This window comes from Hemitrygon akajei, chromosome 2 (assembly GCF_048418815.1).
Source record: "Hemitrygon akajei chromosome 2, sHemAka1.3, whole genome shotgun sequence".
In the NCBI taxonomy this organism is placed as follows: domain Eukaryota; kingdom Metazoa; phylum Chordata; class Chondrichthyes; order Myliobatiformes; family Dasyatidae; genus Hemitrygon; species Hemitrygon akajei.
Window position 1 is genome coordinate 148,758,134 of NC_133125.1, and position 21,500 is coordinate 148,779,633.

Genomic DNA, 21,500 nt, shown 5'->3' on the forward strand with positions numbered 1-21,500 from the left:
GTCGACTGCATTTTCCTGCTTAGCTCTTCCAGTATTGCCATGTATCCGGTTCCCACTCCTGTTCTATTTATCTTCTCAACTAAAACCATCGTGATAAAGTGTTATACAAGTTAAATGGTGAACACAGTTACAACCTCAAGCTGGTGCCAATGCAGTTTATAAAATATCTATGTACAAACCATAGGAAATCAATCTTCCATCTTCTTATTTAAATAAAACAGCTGTCAGTTTATTTTGTCAGTGTTATTTTAATCCTGAGTTTATTTGAAACATAGAAAATCGGTTTATTGGTTAATTTCACAGTGCAAGCTGTTTACTTTCAATACACAGAACTATTTCCAGAACCATGTTAATTGTTAGCACACCTTCTGTAACAAAATACATTAAAAGTTGTAACCATGGATAAATCAATAGATCACTTCACGAGTTCCCCTTAGGCCTGGAGCTATGAACGAATTGATATCCACCTTTGCTTTTGCCTTCACCTGTGCTGATACTCTTTGTTTACTATACCAGGCCCAGGCATTGCCTGACTTCCTGGCTTATCTAAGTAATCTAAATAGTTGCATAAGTGATTGGTCTCTACAGAAAGCAGATTTATTTTGTTTTGCATAAAGTGTACAATGATATATTGCCCATTCCCTGGTGGCCTTAATAAAGGGATCACAGGCTTTATGCTTGAACCTCAGAAAAGTTCTGGTGAAGAAACTCAAGAACTTTCTTACAAAATAGGATGACCAATCTTTCTCTAAATCAGGTTGTCAATTTGGAGGAAATCGAACAGGTGAGATTGTTCAGAGTGGTAAATTTCAATGAAAATGGCTAAAGTTCATCGCATGTAAAGGAAGCTATTTTCATCAGCCAGAAAATGAACAGACTTAGGTCATTTATTTGTGATTCTAGTGGACATTGGTTCCACACAAAATTACTCTACACATCACTGGAATTCATGAACAATTTGCATTTGACTTATACAAATCCTGCTAATGCAGCATTTAGAGGAGAAACAAAAATAGCAGAGACTGAGCATGTATGTGACACAGGCTACTCTGATATTTTTGTACTCCAGGACGTATATGGAGCAACACAGATTGTCTAAACCACAGCATACATTTTTTTCATGATTTTACATCATATTATAATAAATGTTCCAGTGTATTATAATAAATTTTCCAACAAACCAGAGGAGAGTAGGGGCTGGTTTAAAGAAAGAATAGGAAATGAGGCAATGTTGAAATCATGATAGCACAGGAATATGGATCATACAGAGTTCAAAGAAAGTGGATTAAGAGAAATCTGTGAATTTAAAGTATATTCAAGAAACAAACTACTGCGCAAAAGCCAAATAACTGAGATTTCCAGATGTATGTATATTAGATTATTGGTGTGTTGCTGTATTTCTTTAGCTAATTATTTCTCTTTTAACCCTTGCCTACTGTTTTGATCAAATTTGACCCGTTTTGACATTTGACAACAGTAAAAAATCCCTAAATGTCATTTTAACCGAAATTTGATGACTGTTCCTAAAGTGACCCAAAATACTCAAAAATTACCATATTTTAAAATGTTATACTTCTGTACAGGTGCTGCAAGATTTTCTACATTGAGGCTGTTCCAGGACAAATTTGACCCGTATCTATTGAAATGGATTTTAAATCTCCACAACATTAAAGATTAATCATCCATTTGTTAATGTCAGGTAGGCTATTTATACATTCTAAATTAAACTGTGGTTCAAAATTTGGTATAGACACTTGTTACGAGGGGATTCTTGGGCCAGCATACAAATTTTTGTACATTGAGTCTCTTCTGGGTCAAATTTGACCAGTATCTATTGGAATGGATTTTAGATCTCTTCAACATTAAATGAGAAATAATTAGCCATTTATTACTGTCAGATAGGCTATTTATACATTCTAAATAGAACTGAAGTACAAAAGTTGGTATTTATGAGGGGATTCAGGGACCAGGTCAAAATTGACCCGGACCATACTGTGAAGGTATAGAATATGAACAGTATGTAAGGGTTAAGTGCAACCGCAGGAAAACATTGTATAGCATAATGTAAGCAAGAATTCTCTGGTCATTTCTTGCTTCAACCATAATGTTATTCCATTGTGGTGAAACAAATACTACTCACTGCTTCTCATGCTCTAACTCCATGAAGTAAAATTTCCATTCCAATGTTACTAAATTGCATTTCAATCTTTGCATTGTCACTTCTACAACTGAAAATCTGATTATTCATGTATCTTTGTCCTTTTATCACCAAAATACCACTCTGAACATGCAGCTTACATGATAAAATGGTCCAGACTCTCTGGTTCATGAATTTTTCATACATTTATCTAAACAGATTGTCTTGTATGTCTGTTAAGAAATCAGTAACACAATGTTTGGCATTAACTTTGCCCAAGATAATATGAAGCTGAAATCCCCAACAACCATTTATTCTGAAGCATTTTTGAGCTGTAACAATGTACAAGTATTTCTGCTTCAATTTATCTTTGATTATAAATTATGATGAATCCCAGGCACTAAATAATAATAACAGGACTCTTATGACACAAAAAGAGGCCATTCAACCTAACAATCCTCGGCCTACTCTCTGCCCTAGTATCTCACCAATTCCACCACTTGGCCCATCAGCATAATCCTGCATTTCTTTTCTTACAATATATTCATCTAATTATCCTTTAAAGAGCACGATGAAACCCCATCCACCACAAGTACAAACAGTACATTCCAAGTTACCATAACACACTGCATGGAAAAGATGTTCCTCATTATTATTGTTTTGTTATTCTTTATCTTCATGACTATTAACCCTCACTCTCTCAACAAAAGGGAAGAGTTTTCTCCTTTTCAAAAACCATCAATTTTGTAGATGCTAGAAATCAAGAGCAAAACCCATAATATGCTGGAGGTACTCAGCAAGTCAGACAGCATCTATGGATAGGAATTAACAGACAATGTTTCAGGCTGTGACCCTTCAATAACCCATGTGGAATTTCATTGCATAAACATTCAGTGATCCACTAAGTAAAACTATTTCCCTCTAATTCATCATTAACTATACTGATCATTTAATTTTTTTCTTTGAAATTCTATATTGTATTTGCATCTTCCAATAATGAAGCAACCAGAATTACAAACTCTTTCACAATAGTGAACACAACCTCCCAGAAATACTAGTAAGAAGAGGGGACTCATTGAAACTAGAACTATAGGAACATAATAAGGTGGAATATCATATGAAATATTATTGGTGATTTGTCCAGGCTCCAGAGTGATTAATCTAGTTTTAGAAATGAAGGCTACATTGTTCCCATTTTCTAACATTTGTTTTACTTTGGAAAAATGACAGTTAACATCATGCCACTATATTTAAAAACATTCAGTGGCGAGACAGCAGAGACTTTTAGATCGATGACCTTGAAAGAATTATAAATCATATGGCAGGCAAGCACTTGGGGAAAAGTGGCACAGTCAGACAAAGTCAAGTAGAATTTGTGGCATATTGGTTCAGTTATTAGCAGAGCTGGCTCATTGCTCAAGATATCTGAGCTCATTCCAAAGTTTGGGGTTGCCTGTGAGCAGTTTCTATGTCCCCCATTTGATATTGTGAAGTTCTCTGGGAGTGCTATTTTGCATTCACACATCAAGTTAATACTAATTGTTAGGATGATTGTCTACAGTAATTTGAAGATGCATGGAAGGGCAGAGGTTACAAGAGGGATGCAAGCCTAAAATGATTTAAGCAGATGCATATAATCACTAACACATACAAATGCTTGAAAAACTCAGCAGGTAGCAGGACAGTGAAAATGCTGTATAACATGGAAAAGTATGAAACTATCCAGTTTAGTTTTACACAGCTGCTAAATGAAATACCGACAACATAACAGTAAAGATGTGAACCAGGGCACTACACAAGAGTACTGTTTTAAACAAGAGCAGAACATATTTGATTAAAAAGCCTGCCATGTTCAGGGAGTTTACTATAATTCATTCCATATTCTTCAATTCCTGCATTCCAACTTGTGAGATGTAGCTTGTTCAGCACCTGGTCAGCAGTTCACACGCCGGTGTGCTCGAATGCTTTCATAATCTGAGGAGTGAAGCCAAATATTAGACAAGCCAGAAATGTTAGAGTAGAGCAAAACACTGAGAAAGATGACAGTTGCTGATCTCTTCTGATTTTCCTTCATCTCACGTCACTATTAAAGTATTCATCTTCTTTTTATACTCTTAATACAATTTAACTTAAATATTCAACAAACTTCTGTTTTTCTCCAACACAAGACGAAAGGCCTAATGCCATTAACATTAGATAAATTGTTTGAAATGATTTACAATCTACATTATTGTAAACATATTAGAACAGCACAAGCACACAGCCAGACATAAAGAATAGACAGTTCTATGAAATATGGAGAACTTAACTGAGTGTCCACCTGTAATGATCTTCATCAGATCTCAATATCTCATTCCATTTGTTTGTGGGTTGTGCTTGAAAACTATCTTCACTCCTATACATTTTTGTCAGCTTCACTATTTTAGCAATATCTGGTTTAAAACCATCAATAAAAGTTGACTTCAAGGATCCATGTAGTTGTCCTCTATGTTTTTTTTTAAATCATCTTTCTTGTAATGTAGAAAATCACTTGCAGTCACTTTGCTCAAACATGAATTTTTCAGCTGATGCAAAAGTATTTCAATAAAATTTGCACTTCGCACATTCTATTTTATACTGCAATATTCAGTAGGGTGAAAAGTGAGAACAAATTCCTTGCCAATTTTGATTCCTACAAATTTCAATCCTGCAAATAACAAAATGTTCATAGGCAGGAAATCATTGAGAGAATTTACTGTTCCATAAGCATTAAATCTCTAACAATCTGACATGCTCAAGACTTTAGCTACACTGGAGCAACTGATTTTCCAGACTATTGAATGCAAATTCAAACCCACATTTAATTCTCATTTTTAACATATTTTGCAGTAGCATAATAAATCAGACAATGAAATCAATGAAAGATCTTGGCACAAAACATTGTTGCTTTATTCACTTCCATGGATTCTACCAGATTGGCTGAGATCCTCCACCACATTGTGTGTGTTGGTCAATGAACTCAATGAGTTCAAAAGGCAGTAGGAAATATCAAGACACTCCTAACTCCTGACACAAGTGAAGAATTTATGAGTGAGCCAAATTACAGGCTAACAAGATTTCTGAACAACCATATGCCAAATTTTCAGAGCTCTAAGACAAAACTTTTCAGAACCAACATGTAACTTGGCTCTCAGTCCAATCTGCCATGAATACAATTCATAGTAGAGCTGAGTCATAGATTACTGTAAATTAATTTCTGTCAGTAATAAAACTGCTGTTGGATTAAGGACTTTGTAGGTTTAACTTTATTTGTCTTCTTTTATGTATTATAATCACTTGTTTGTTGTGAACCTCTAGTAAATTGTAGTATATTCTTCTGTAGGCCCTGTCTCCAAAGCTGAGGTGTGATACAATCAGTACCTACAAAAGCAGTTTTCTTATCTAAACTGGCCCAAAGCAGTTGCAGGATTTAAAAAGGATGTCTGCTCATGCTCCGTTATTGCAGCTGGATGGAATTACAGTGAAATGGGTTTAAAACCAGGCAGCTACAGCTAAATTCACCTTATTACAATTACAGTTCCTTTGTGATTTATCGGCCTTGCTTACTGATGCATTTGATTCTATCTGACCTGCACCATGATGAATTTTTAATAAGCCAGCTACAACCATAAGATTTACATCTCATTCCTGATTTCCAAGGAATTTTCCAGATCCAACAATGCCAACTTGATATCTGTTGCATCTCTCAAATAAATTAGCAAACACAAAGTTTATAATTCTGCAACTAATGAGACTGATATTTCATTAAGATTTTAAACTCTTACAAGCTGCACAGCATCTTCTTTGCACCCCCCACCTTTTAATTCTGGAGGATTTCCCCTTCTTTCCAGTCCAGAAGATAGGTCTCTGCCCAAAATGTTGACTATTTATTCACTTCATAGACACTACCTGACTTGTTGAGCTCCTCCAGAATTTTGTGTGTTGCCTTGGATTTCCAGCATCTGCACCCATCAAGATCTAGCTAGCCTACTTCCACTCTACCCACCCTTTTTACTTGGGCATCTTCCCCTTTCCTTTCCAGTCACATCTGATCTCCAAGCTGGGCTCAGCAAAGCCTACTAGATTTACATGTTACCACATACAATTCTGAGATTCTTCCCCTGTGGACATACTGAGCAAATAAGTAGAACAGTAAATGTAAACATTAGGAACTGTAAAGTGCAAACTATGAAAGGACCCTAATGGCAGTTGTATACAGTCCTCTAAACAGCAGCCAGAATGTGGATTACAAATTACAGCAGGGGATAGAAAAGGCATATCAAAGAGAGAATTTGTAAAATGTCTAAGGGATGTTTTTTTAGAACAGCAATGTTTTTTTAGACCCCACCAATGGCTGTGCTGGATTGGGTGTTGTACAATGACCTTCAGGTGATAAAAGAGCTCAAAGTTACAAAAAACTGAGGGAACAGTGATCACAATATGATTGATTTCACTTAGGCACTTGAGAAAGAGAAGCGAAATTCCAATGTGTCAGTATTTCAGCGGAATAAAGGAAATTACAATACCATGAGAGGGGAACTGACAAAAGTTGACTGGAAATGGACACTAGCAGGAGGGACAGCAGAGCAGCAATGGCTGGAGATTCATTGAAAAGTGAGGGAAGTGAAAGACAGATATATTCCCAATAAGAAGAATTTTTTTAATGGAAGAAGGACAATACTGTGGCTGACAAGTGATGTCAGACCCAAAGTAAAAGCAAAAGAGAGGGAATACAAGGAAGCCAATGTTACTGGGAAGATGGAGGATTGGGAAGCTTTTAAAAAACTTGTAGAAAATAAGTCAGAAAGTCATTAGGAAGGAAAAGATGAATTATGAAAGGAAGTTGGCAACTATTATCAAAGAAAATACTAAAAGGATTTGATAAATATATAAAGGGTAAAAAAGAGTTTAGGGTAGATACAAGACCAATAGAAAAAGACACGGGAGATATTGTAATGTGAGATGCAGAGATGGCAGAGGAACTGAATGCATAGTTTGCAACAGCGTGCTGTCTGCGGTATACCAGACATACACAAGCCTGACATCAGTGGTAGGAATTGATTGTTAGGCATGAGCTTACAGAGTACCTGGAGGCACATGACAAGATAAGCCAAATCCAGCATGGCTTCCTGAAAGGAAAGTCTTCCCTGACTAACCTATTTCAATTTTTTGAGGAAATTACAAGCAGGATCAAGAAAGGAAATGTAGTATTTGTGTTGTACTTTGATTTTCAAAAAGCCTTTGAAAAGGTGCCACACATGAGGCTGCTTGGCAAGATAAGAATGCATGGGTGGAGCATTGGCTGATCAGTAGAAGACAGAGAGTGGGAATAAAAGGATGCTATTCTGGCTGGCAGCTGGCTACCAGTGGAGTTCTAAGTGGGTCGGTGTTGGGAGCATTGCTTTTTACGATGTATGTCAATGATTTGGACTATGAAATTAATGGATTTGTGGCTAAAGTTTCCAATGATACAGACAGGTGGAGGAACAGGTAGTGTTGAGGTAACAGAAACAGAGATCCCACAGAGAGACTTAGATAGATTAGGAGCATGGGCAGAAGTGGCAAATGAAATACAATGTTGGAAAGTGTATGGTCATAAACTTCAGTGGAGGAAACAAATGGGCTGACCATTATTTAGATGGGGAAAGAATTCAAAATGCAGAGATATTGGTGGTGAGGAAGGCAAATGTAATATTCACATTTCATTTATAGAGATATGGAAGTTAAGAGCAGGAATGTGATGTTGAGGCTCTATGAGGAACCCATGAGACTGCACTTGGAGTATTGTGTGCAGATTTGGGCTCCTTATTTTAGAAAGGATGTACTGACATTGGAGAAGGTTCAGTAAAGGTTCACAAGAATGATTCCAGGAATGAAAGGGTTACCATATGAGGAACATATGGCAGCTCAAGGGCTGTATTCCCTGGAGTTCAGGAGAATTGGTGGGGGGGGGGGGTGGAATTTCATAGAAACATTCCAAATGTTAAAAGGCCTGAACAGATTAGATATGTTATATATTGTTATTTCCTTTGGTAGGGGAGTCTAGGACAAAAGGGCCCGACTTCAGGACTGAAGGATGTCCATTTAGAACAGAGATGCGGAGAAATTGCATTAGACAGAGGGTGGTAAAACTGTGGAATTTGTTGCCATGAGCAGCTGTGAAGACCATGTCTCTGAGTGCATCTAAGACAGAGATAGATAGGTTATTGATTAGCCAGGGCATTAAAGGGTATGGCGGGAAGACAGAGGGGTGGGGATGACTGGAAGAATTGGATCAGCCCATGATTAAATTGCGGAGCAGACTCGATGGGCTGTAAGAACTAATTCTGCTCCTATATTTTATGGTCTAAATTATGAAAATGCAAATATGAATAATAGCAATATAGAAGCATAAACTAACAATATAACATCAATCAATATAACACAATAACAGAGTCCTTAAATGAGTGCAGCTATCCACTTTTGTTCAAGAGTCTGGTGGTTGAGGGGTGGTAACTGCTCTTGAATTAGGGTGGTGTGAGTTCTGAGGCACCTGTACCTTCTACCTCATGGTAGCAGCGGAAAAGAGCATGACCTGCATGGTGAGAATCTTTGATGATGGATGCTGCATTTCTATGGCAATGTTTCATGCAGGTATGCTCAGTGGTTGGGAGGAATTTACCCATGATGTACTGGGCTGAATCCATTAGCTTTGTAAGATATTCTGCTCAAAGGCATTTGTGTTCCCATACAGGACCATAATACAGCCAGTCATCACACTTTCCACCACACATCTATAGAATTTTACCAATTACATGCCAAACCTCCACAAACTCCTGAGGAAGTAGAAGTGTTGTTGTACTTTCTTGACAATAACAGTTATATGATAGGTCCAGGGCAGATCATCTGAGATAATAGCAACCAGGAATTTAAAGTTACTGATCTTCCAATGATTACTGGTTCATGGACCTCTGGTTACCCTCTCCTGGAGTCTACAACCAGTTCCTCGGTCTTATTCATATTCAATGAGAGTTTGTTATTTTTACACCACTCAGCCAATTTTTCAATCTCTCTATTCTGTATACAAATTCTCTACCCCCTTTGATACTATAGTAAGGCTATAAGATATAGGGGCAGGACTAGGACATTTGGTCCATCAATTTTACTCCACCAATTCATCATGGTTGATCCAATTTTTTTCCTCAGTCACATCCTCCATCCTTCCATCATATCCCTTCCTGCCCTGACCACTCAAGATCATCAGCCTCAGCCTTAAATATACATACAGCCTTGGACTCAACAGCTGCCTGTGGCAATGAATTCCACACATTCAGCACTCGCTGGCTAAAGAAATTCCTCCACATCTCCATTCTAAAAAGACAACTGTCTATTTTGAGGCAGTGTCCTCTGGTCTTAGTCACTCCAAACATGGGAAACATTCTTTCCACATCCATGCTATCAAGGCCTTTCCTCATTCATTAGTTTTCAATTAGGTCACCCCTCATTATTCTAAATTCCAGTGAATAAAGGCCCCAAGCCTTCAATACTCCTCATATGACAAGCTGTTTAATCTTTGAATCATTTTCATTTATTCCAGTTTCAGCACATCCTTTCCAAGTTGAGGGACCCAAAACTGCACACAGTGCTGCAAGTGAGGCCTCACCAGTGTTTTACATCTCAAGATTACATCCTTGCTTTTATATTCCAGAATAAATGATAAAACTAAAGAGAACCTCTTACACTCTGGAATACAGAAATACTTCAGCATGATATGATTAATTACAAAGAATTTCAGGCAGTTTTCACATTAACAGGTGTGGTAAATTTCAACATTTGTTTATCGACACCGACATATCACATATCAAACTATGTCAATGTACATGCAATTAATAAACTTAAATCTGAAATCTGCTCTATAGATCCTTGTGCTAGGAAAGAATGATTTGCCTCAACACTACAAATCTTGTTATGAAATTACATTAGCAAATTTACTTCCTGACAATATAATCATTCATAGATAATATGAAATTACTGGTCATAGCACTACTGTGGAGAATCTCAGATGGAAACATGGAGTGAGATGGATTGTCTAGTTCAGTGGTTTTGCAACATCCTTTCAGTGAGCAACAGAAAGACCAGAGAACTGATTGCAGACTTATGGAAGTGAAAGTCGGGTGTACATACTCTAGCCCTTGCATTACCCTTTCACTGACGGTAAGGGTGAGCAACAGCGCTTCAGTGTCAACATCTCAGTGGATCTATACTTTGATGATTATATTGATGCAGCCTTGAAGAAAGCATGCATCCAGCCCATTAGCAACCTGAAGAGTTTTGGTATGCTACTAAAGCCTTGTGTAACTTTCTACATGTCTGTGATTAATAGCACACACGCTGATCCTCCTCGCTGATGATCAACACCAGCACACTTCTGGGGTCTGTGCTTAGCCCACTGCTCTACTTTCAGTATACACATGACTGTGTGGCTAGGCATAATTCAAATAACATCTATAAATTTGATGCAACCATTGTTGGTAGAATCTCAGGTGGTGACAAGAGGGTGTAGAGGAGTGAGATATGCCAACTGGTGGAGTGGCACCACAGTAACAACCTGGAACTCAATGTCAGTAAGACAAAAGAGCTGATTGTGGATTTCAGGAAAGGTTAGATGAACAAATACATATTGATGCTCTTAGAGGGATCAGAAGTGCGGAGAGTGAGCAGCTTCAAGTTTCTGGGTGTCAAGATCTCTGAGCATCTAACCTGGTCCAAATGTATCGATGTAGTTATAAAGAAAACAAGACAGTGGGTATACTTTATTAGGAGTCTGAAGAGATTTGGCATGTCAACCAATACACTCAAAAACTTCTATAGTTGCATTGTGGAGAGCATTCTGACAGGGTGCATCGCTATCTGGTATGGAGGGGCTACTGCACAGGACTGAAAGAAGCTGCTGAAGGTTGTAAATCTAGTGAGCTCCATCTTAGGCACTAGCCTACAAAGTACCCAGGACATCTTTAGGGGGAGGTGTCTGAGAAAGGCAGTGTCCATTATTAAGGACCTCCAGCACCCAGATCATGCCCTTTTCTCACTGTTACCATCAGGTAGGAGGTACAGAAGCCTGAAGGCACACACTCACCAATTCAGGAACAGCTTCTTCCCCTCTGCCATCCGATTCCTAAATAGATATTGAAGCTATGGACACTATCTTACTTTTTTTAATATACAGTATTTCTGTTTTGCACATTCTTTTAAATCTATTCAATATATGTGATTGATTTACTTATTTATTATGTTTTATTTTATTTATTATTATTTTTCTCTCTCTACTAGAATATGCATTGCATTGAACTGCTGTTGCTAAGTTAGCCAATTTCACGTCACACGCCAGTGATAAAAAACCTGACTCTGATTCATCATTAAAGAAACTCACCATCCATACATGCCCTATTCATGCTTTTGCATTTTAAAAGCCTATGTCTTAAACAGCAGCATACCTGCAAAATGACAGATTTCACAATATGTGCATGTGATAATAAACATTCAGATTCTGTAAGGCTTTTTTGAATCCTCTCTTCCAAACCAGTAACATTCATAAGTAAAAATGTTTTTTATTTGACTTTCACAGTGATTGGAAACTTCCTCATCAGCACAGACCTCAGATTTATGTCAAATCGAATTCCTACTGGAAGCAAAACCCTAAACCTGCTTATGTATTCATAAAATCAGTTGATATCTTGATGGTAACTAAAGTACTGTTATACCATAGAATCCAATGCCTCATTGCATCATTACTCTCTTCATGTGCAAATACTCATCAACATTCTCAAGTTTGTTCATATTTCACTGTATTTTTCCTTCTTAAATGGTGAGATTTAAGCCTCTTTCTATTTGTAATTGTCCACTAAACAAAACCACAAACTTCTGAAAAGTTTGCCTACACCTTCATGCAAGCCTCTCACACTTATTCTGGTATGTATAACGAGCAAATATTTTAAGCTATTCGTCCTATTGTGAAAACTTTTGGTTAGAGCATGCGAGAGACAGGCTGGTGGAACACCTTGTCAGTCCAGATGTAGAGTACAAGTGCCAATTCCCAGTTCTGATGGAGTCATATAGACCTTCAGCAGAGAAACAGAGGTCCTCTATCTGTCTAGTCCTTACTATGCAATCCTATCTTACTATGTGGATAAACTTTGTGGTCTTGGATACCTCTGTGATGTTAATGGGCTCTTAACATTTGCTTTGAGTTTGAGCCTTATAAGTTTGTACATCTGATCCACCTGCAATCCCCTGTGCTCCAAGTAAAATGAAGTTCAGTCTGTCCTCATAACTGAGACAGTCCATGTCCAACAAATTATTTTGGAATCTCCTCAGTTCAATCTAGAATACCAGCAACCAATAGGGTAAACCTTTACTGTACATTCTCTAACAAGCCCACCTTTCCAGTATAGATAGGTCAGTAGTAAACCTCAATATTCCCTCTTTATACTCTCAGCACTGATGTTGTGTCTTGACCCTAAATGTGAACTAAATTATATCAAATATGAGCCAACACTCTGCCTCCACAGATGCTGCCTAACTCTGCATTTCCCCAGCAGTTCTTTCTGGCGCCTTTATGGAATTACATAGTTTTCAGATTGGCTTTTGGGATATCATGCAAGTGAATTCATCATGTTTCTAGAAATGCGCAGAACAGTATGGGCCCTAGAATGCAATATAAATATATAAAATTCCACTCCACATCAATATAACCCATTCCTCCTACACAACCTCTAGACCTCCATTTTATATTATTTGCATATCCAAGGATCCTTCAAATATATTAATGTACTGTATTATTTTCAAACACTCTACATCTACATAAATAGCTTTCACATATCTGATTACAGGAAAAATACACAAACAGTACAAAGGCTGCATGAGAGCAGTGTACAGTTTGGGCATTTCAGTAACAGGATCTCTCCATCTACTCCCTTATTCTACTTGGGACTGATCATTTTCTTCAAAGTCATTGTTTTCATTAGCAATTTCATCTTACCTCCTCTCTTCTTTGTCCAGCAATAAATTCCAGCAAGCACAGCACTCAACAACATAAGTACACAGACACCGATCAGCCCAATGTGCCTGTCTTCCTTCCCACTGCCTTCTGAAAAATAATAATGTTTTGTAATTATACTAATATAATGATAAGCTTTGCAGATATTGCATTGTTCCAAATATATAGGTCATATGTATTTTTGTAAGTCTGGCATCCTCTTGAACTATGCATACAGTGCATTATTTTATAAGGTGTAACTTCTCTCCTCCATAGACTTTGCAGAACAGGTCTGTGTGAAAAATACATTGCAGAGCAAAGCATGAAGCAGACAGCAAAGGGTTTATAATCAGAGAGGATCAATCAAATGTTTGATATAATTGCATGATTTGAAGAACAATGATCAAAAACTTAATTTTGTGAACAGTTTGAAAGGAATCTGGGTCTGAAACAATGTATTAAAGTAATACATTAGATATGGTGTATATTGACAAGTTGAACTGAAATAAAAGTAACTTCATAGTAGAATGCAAAAGTTTGGATGTAAAATCAGAATGAATTTTCATCATGGTGTGCTAACATGGACTTTGTTTTCTTATTTGTTCTATTGCACTTCTCCTTACAAATGAGGATAAATTATGATTAATCTATGTTTGGAAGGAGGTTCTTAATGAATCCTTTGTTTCTGCATTCACCAGTGAGAGGCAACTTGATGATTGTGAGGGTAGAGCAAGGACATGACAATATGTCTGACCATATTCATATTAAGAGAAATCACTTGAACTTATGAAGAACATTGGGATAGATAAGTCCCTGGGCCTGAATGGCGTTATAGGCTACTGCAGGAAATGAAATAGGAGATTGATGCACCTTTTGTGATGTTCTTTGCATCCTCACTGGATGCAGCAATAGGACTAGATGACTGAAGCTTGGCAAATATTCTTTTGTTCAAGAAAGGGAGTACAGATAACCCTGGAAATTATAGACTAGTGAGTTTGACATCTGTTGGGACAGGTCTTTGGAAAATATTCTGAGATATAGGATGAGTATTTGGAGACACAAGGGTTTATGAGGAGCAGGTCATGCTTCACAAAGTTGATTGAACATTTTGAAGATGTGACAAAGCACAGTAAGAAGGCAGAGCAGTAGACAGGATACATATGGATTTTAGTAAGGCATTTAGTAAGGTTCCCTATTGTAGGCTTGTTCAGAAAATCCGGAGTCATGGGATACAGGGAAGCTTATCTGTTTGGATACAAAATTGGCTTGCCAATAGATGGCAATAGGTCACTGTAGATGAAGCATTTTCTGTCCAGAGGTTGGTGACCAATGATTTCTTGCAGGAATCTGTTTTAGGATCCCTGCTGTTTGTGATCTTTATAAAGGAGTTGTTGATTACAAGGAATATGCTGTCATGAGTGTTGCTAGAGTTAGATACATTAAGGAAAATAGCAGGTCTCCTAGATAGACACATGCGATAGGAAAATACGTGGCTATGTTGGAGGGAAGGGCAAGGTTGATCGTGGGCTAGGTTAAAGATGGGGTGTAACATCATTTGCTATAGAGCCCGTACTCTACTGTAACATGCTATATTCTATGCCTTCATCATTCTTTGTTGTCTGGTCATATATTTGCTTCATGTTGCTAGAGTAGCCTAGGCAAATAACTGCAGTGCATTTTATAGACAGTGCACAATACATATGGGGAAGCAACAATTTTGCGGCTTCACACACACAGTAGAAATCAGGCCTCCTGATTTCTGCTGTTTGAACCGTGAAGACAGTGGAGAGGCTTTTGCATATCAGGTGATGTATGTCATTGGCCACTGACTGGGTAAGATAACCACAGTTTTAAACATTTAATCCAGTTTAGGTTTTGCACTGTTGTTAATGCAAGAGGCCAACTATTGGGCAGTATTTAATAGCAATAGCATTTTATAACAAAAGCTAGCCAAATTACTACTTGTTGGGCATGAACATGCCCAGCATTTGTGATAAAAAATATTATTAGCCACAACTATCCAGTTGAACTTTTTATCCAAGGCTTTATAAATACATGTCAATTACATTTTGGTGGCTAAATTAGTTGATTACTGTTAATTTTCTAACATTTAATTAAAATCTCAATAATTACAAAATATAACAAGTCTTCTCTCTCCATTTTCACAGCATACTTGGTTCAATATATTTGATAAAACTTCTTCCAATTTCAGACTGGTAACAATTGGAGCAAGTTGCATTTGTGGTACCAATGCCAGATGTATAAATAAATTATGTGTAAGGCAACGGACAAAATTTAAAATTGTGATGAACATTAGAAGATGGGAATTATAAATTGTTACAGTTCTTGCTTTCATTCTTCAGCAAAATGGAAGGCTACACAATATATTAGTATTAACAAAGTTCAAAGGAATTAGAAAACAGGATGCAGTCTGAGGGATTAAAAGGAAACAGGAAATGATAATGATAAACTTTGTTATTAATAGTGCCAAAACATATTCCACCTGCTCAGATATGAATGTCCTTACCCCAGATGACTGTCTTCCCATCCGGCATGCTGCTATGATTAATATGGCAGGAATACTCTTTGCCATCAGATGGATCAAAACCAAGGTTAGACCGCAATTGATATGATCCATCTTCATTTGGTAATACTCCAGTAGATTTTGTCTCAGAGACATGTTGCCCATTCTGGAACCAGCTCACCCTGATGGCTGTTGGATAAAATCCAAACACGCTGCATCGGAGAAACCAGGAATTGTCCTTGTGAGCATCAAGAAAGACCTCGGGAACAACTACATGATAGAACATAGAACACAGAAAAATAGTAAAAATAGTATACAATATATGCCCTTTTGACATAACGTCATTTTAATATTTTAATCTACCGAAGATTAATCTAAGGGTTCCCACCCATATATCTCTCCATTTGTATTTTGTGCCTATGAGCATCTTAAATGTCCCAAATGTATCTGTACCTATCGCAACTTCTGGCGACACATTCCATGCACCCACTGATCCCAGTGTAAAAAAAAAACTACCTCTGACCTCCCTACTATAATATCCTCCAATCATATTTAAATTATCAGCATCCATATTAACTATTACCCCTTAGGAAAAAGGGGCTGCTTTCCCACTCTGTCATCTTATTAAGACACCTTTCATTCTCCCTTGCAACAAAGTGAAAAGATCAAACAACATTTTTCATGAGACATTATCTGTAATCCAGGCAGCATCCCAGTAAATATCCTGTTTGAAATCAGTTCCTCAACCAATTAAGACCAACATACTACATGCCTTCTTATACACCCCATCAAATTCTATGGTGAATTTGAGTGATCTATGATTGTAGACCCCAAGATTCCTCTGCTGCTTTAACAAGTGAAAAATCCTGCCATTAACCCTATAGTCTGCATTCAAGTCTGTCCTTTCAAAGTGTATTGCCTCATACTTTTCCAGCTTGAATTCCATCTGCCACTTCTCAGCACAGTCTGCATCCTGACAAAGTACAGCTGCAAAATGTTGGTTATTTTCAGCTTCAGCAAGATTTGTACTGCAGCCATCATGCATCCATTCACACTAATCCTATTTTTCCTCTTTCATTTCCATCATCCAATCGGTCCTTAATTATTCTCCCATATTCACATACGTTATTAACTACATACAACAACCAGCATAGTAGCATAGTTGATAACAGTGCAAGCAACCTGGGTTCAATTCCCACTGCTTCCTGTAAGGAGATTATACATTCTCCCTGTGAGCACATGGGTTTCCTCCAGGTGCTCCGGTTTCCTCCCACACTCCAAAGACCTACTTATTTGTTATAGATTAAATAGCTATATTTAATATATAGTCCCATGATTATTTTAGGATTAAATGGGGGGGGGTTGCTGTGTGGTGTGGCTTGAAGGGCTAGCAGGGCCTGTTCTGCACTATATCTCAAGAAATAATACATAAATTAACAAGTAAATAACATCTCAATCAACTCATCTTTGTCGTGTACAGGAAGTGATAACACATCATCGAAACAGACATGATTTCAGGCACAACATACAGTCTCCAAACAGTCAGCACATAAAATGCTTTCACTAGGGCATGTAATTGACTATAGTAAATAAATGACAAGTTATTAACTGAAGGGCGTGGTTGGGAAACAGAAACTTCTGTTGAGAGCATTTTCATCGGGTGGGGGGGGGGTGGGAGGAGTGGAACAACCTTACAAGCAAAGGGGCAGATTATTTACAAACAAAATGTATAAGTACCAGTATTTCTATCCACAGAAGTTGATCAATTTCAGCCACTCCCTATGCCTGATATTTGTGGAAGCTAGGCCTCTTAATACACGGAAAACAAATATGGTTGTATTGCCGAAAGATGGAAGAATTGACATTCTTAGAAACCTGGCAAAAAGCCTAGTTAAGGGCTTGGGCAGATCAGCCATAATGACTCTAAATGGCAGTCCAGGTTTGATGACCAAATGGCTGACACCTGCTCCTCAGCTTTTGTATCTTTAAATCCAGGCCTCTGGAACAGAGAGGTAGCCGTGATTAATTGTTGTATTACTGGGTTGAATCTTTCATGTAAATAAATCAATGAAAAAGTAAACAATTCCACCGTGTCATATTTAGAAAAATATAGTAGAGACTGATACACACTGGAGTGACACTGTAGCACAGCAGGTAGAGCAAGTCTCACATTTCCCGTAACCAGGCTTCAATCTTCTACAAGAAATCTGAAAATACTTAAGAATTTACTGAATCATGCAGGATTGATGAAAACAGAAACAGTTTTAATTTTTCAGACTGCAAAGCTTTTACCAAAATAGAGAAGAAGAAAATAGTAGTTTTCAGTTGCAGGAGAGGAAGAGGAGAGATTACAGGATAGAGTGAAACCAGCTTCCTCTTGGGAAATGGTGTCAAAGTCTCCCATTAATCCATTCCAATCTCTTTAACTTCCTGCACTAATCCATTGATACGGCAAAGTTATAGAGGAGGTCACCAATTCAGAGGGTTTGGGAGAGCAAGAGCAAGAGAGATAAAGGAACCAGAATTGTAAAGACAATAAGATATAGGAGCAGAGGTAGGTCATTTGGCCCATCAAGTCTGCTCCGCAATTCAATCATGGGCTGATCCAACTCTTCCAGTCATCCCCACTCCCCTGCATTCACCCCATACCCTTTGATGCCCTGGCTAATCAAGAACGTATCTATCTCTGCCTTAAATAAACCCGATGACTTGACCTCCACAGCCACTCACGGCAACAAATTCTACAGATTTACCACCCTCTGACTAAAGTAATTTCTCTGCATCTCAGTTCTGAAAAGATATCCTTCAATCCTGAAGTTGTGCCCTCTTTTCCTAGAATCTCCTACCATGGGAAATAACTCTTCCATATCTAACCTGTTCAGGCCTTTTAACATTCGGAATGTTTCTATGATATCCCCCATAATTCTCCTGAACGCCAGGGAATACAGCCCAAGAGCTGTCAGAAGTTCATCATACAGTAACCCTTTCACTCCTGGAATCATTCTTGTGAATCTTCTCTGAACCCTCTACAAAGTCAGTATATCCTCCAGGTACTCCATAAACTCATCCCTAATAATCGATTAAAATGCTTCCCAACCACTGATATCAGGCTAACAGGTCTATCGTTTCTTTTCTGCTGCCATCCACCCATCTTAAATAGCAGAGTAACATCTACAAATTTCCAGTCATCTTGTACAATGCCATAATCTATCATTTCCTGAAAGATCATTGTTAATGCTTCCACAATCTCTGCAGCTACTTCCTTCAGAACGCGAGGGAGCATTCTATCATATCCCAGAGATATATCCACCCTCCCATTAAGTTTCCTGAGCACCTTCTTAGTCATAATTTTCACTACACAAACTTCACTTTCCTGACATTCTTGAATGTCTGGTATACGACTGATGTCTTCCACTGTGAAGACTGATACAAAATACACATACATTTCCTCTTCCATCTCTTATTGCAATAGTTCCAGTGTCATTTTGTATTGGTCCTATATCTTCCCTCAACTCTCTTTTATCTTTTATACAGTAGACACAAAAAAGCTTTTAATATGTTCTTTGACTATTAGTCCTAGCTTTCTCTCATAATTCATCTTTTCCATCCAAATGTCCTTCTTTCCTTCTGCATTTTTTTTAAAAAGCTCCGCAATCCTTTATCTTCCCACTAGCTCTGGCTTCCTTGTATGCCCTCTCTTTTACTTTTACTTCAGCTCTGACTTCACTTGTCAGCGAAGGTATTGTCCATCCTCCCCTTTGAAAATTTATTCTTATATTTGGAATATAAAAGAATATATCTGTCTTGCACTCCCATCATTTTTCACAGAAGTTCCAGTCATTGCTACTCTGCTGTCTTTCCTGCAAATGTCCTTTCCCAATCAACTTCGGCCAGTTCCCCTCCCATGCCATTGTAATTTCCTTTATTCCACTGGGATACTGACACATTGGATTTTATCTGTTCTCTCTCAAATTTCAATGTGAACTCGATCATATTTTGATCACTGTTCCCCAAGTGTTCCATGCTGCTCTATAGGACTTGAGCATTCAGTCTGGTACAGGTCAATAACTTTCAGTAGGAATGGCCAATTTGGATACAGGCAGAGAAAGTAAACCACCTTAAAATTGTGCGTCCGATATAGAGTTTGGAAACTACAACATGCACAGAAGGAAAATGAGCAGCTGCTCCACAAGTTTACATTGTCCTTGTGGTCACAGTGCAAGAGGTCATACAATGGACCATTGTAGAATGGAGAATCTCAATGCAAGTGCAAACCAGAAACAGAAAAGTAGCAATGACTCTAATAGGGGTAATCTATAGTTACCCCATAGAAATAAATCAGAATCAAAATTAATATCATCAGCATATGTTGTGAAATTTTATAACTATATGACAGCAGTACAATAAAATATATGATAAATATAGAGAAAAATCTGAGTTACATTAATTACATACAGTGCCTATAAAAAGTATTCATACCCACAGAACCATAGAACATTACAGCACAGAAACAGGCCTTTTGGCCCTTCTTGGCTGTGCCGAACCATTATTCTGCCTAGTCCCACTGACCTGCACCTGGGCCATATCCCTCCAAACCCCTCTCATTCATATACATGTACAGGTTTTTCTTAAATGTCAAAAGTGAGCCCACATTCACCGCTTCATCTGGCAGCTTATTCCACACTCCCACTACTCTCTGCATGAAGAAGCCCCCCCCAACCCAATATAACCATATAACAATTACAGCACAGAAACAGGCCATCTCAGCCCTTCTAGTCCATGCCGACGCTTACTCTCACCTAGTCCCACTGGCCCACACTCAGCCCATAACCCTCCATTCCTTTCCTGTCCACATACCTCTCCAATTTTACTTTAAAGGACAATATCGAACCTGCCTCTACCATTTCTACTGGAAGCTCATTCTACACAGCTACCACTCTCTGAGTAAAGAAATTCCCCATCATGTTACCCTTAAACATTTGCCCCCTAACTCTCAAATCATGTTCTCTTGTTTGAATCTCCCATACTCTCAATGGAAAAAGCCTATCTACGTCAACTCGATCTATCCCTCTCATTATTTTAAATACCTTTATCAAGTCCCCCCTCAACCTTCTACACTCCAAAGAATAAAGACCTAACTTGTTCAACCTTTCCCTGTAACTTAGGTGTTGAAACCCAGGTAACATTCTAGTAAATCTTCTCTGTACTCTCTCTATTTTGTGGATATGTTTCCTATAATTTGTTGACCAGAACTGTACACAAAATTCCAAATTCGGCTTTACCAATGCCTTGTACAATTCTAGCATTACATTCCAACTCCTATAACTCAATGATCTGATTTATAAAGGCCAGCATACCAAAAGTTTTCTTTACCACCCTATTCACTTGAGGTTCCACCTTCAGGGAACTATGCACCATTATTCCTAGATCACTCTGTTCTACTGCATTCTTCAATGCCCTACCATTTACCATGTATGTCCCATTTGGATTATTCCTACCAAAATGTAGCACCTCACACTAATCAGCATTAAACTCCATCTGCCATCGTTCAGCCCACTCTTCTAACTGACCTAAATCTCTCTGCAAACTTCGAAAACCCACTTCATTACCCACAACGCCACCTACCTTAGTATCATCTGCATACTTACTAATCCAATTTACCACCCCATCATCCAGATCATTAATGTATATGACAAACAACATTGGACCCAATACAGATCCCTGAGGCACACCACCAGTCACCGGCCTCCAACCTGACCAACAGTTATCCACCACTACTCTCTGGCATCTCCCATCTAGCCACTGTT

The 21,500-nt window shown here is 38.1% G+C and overlaps 1 protein-coding gene across 1 annotated transcript in view; it reads right to left on the bottom strand.

The window, feature by feature from the left end:
- Positions 1–869: 869 nt before the first annotated feature.
- The window catches only part of LOC140716761 (major histocompatibility complex class I-related gene protein-like), a 72,648-nt gene continuing 52,017 nt past the window's right edge, over positions 870–21,500 (bottom strand). Inside the window, exons 4-6 of the mRNA XM_073029599.1 lie at positions 15,697–15,963; positions 13,173–13,280; positions 870–4,111 (exon numbers count right to left, since the gene is read on the bottom strand). Of these exons, the coding sequence (XP_072885700.1) occupies positions 4,071–4,111; positions 13,173–13,280; positions 15,697–15,963 (416 nt within the window). The 3' untranslated portion in view covers positions 870–4,070. The remainder of the gene's footprint in view (positions 4,112–13,172; positions 13,281–15,696; positions 15,964–21,500) is intronic.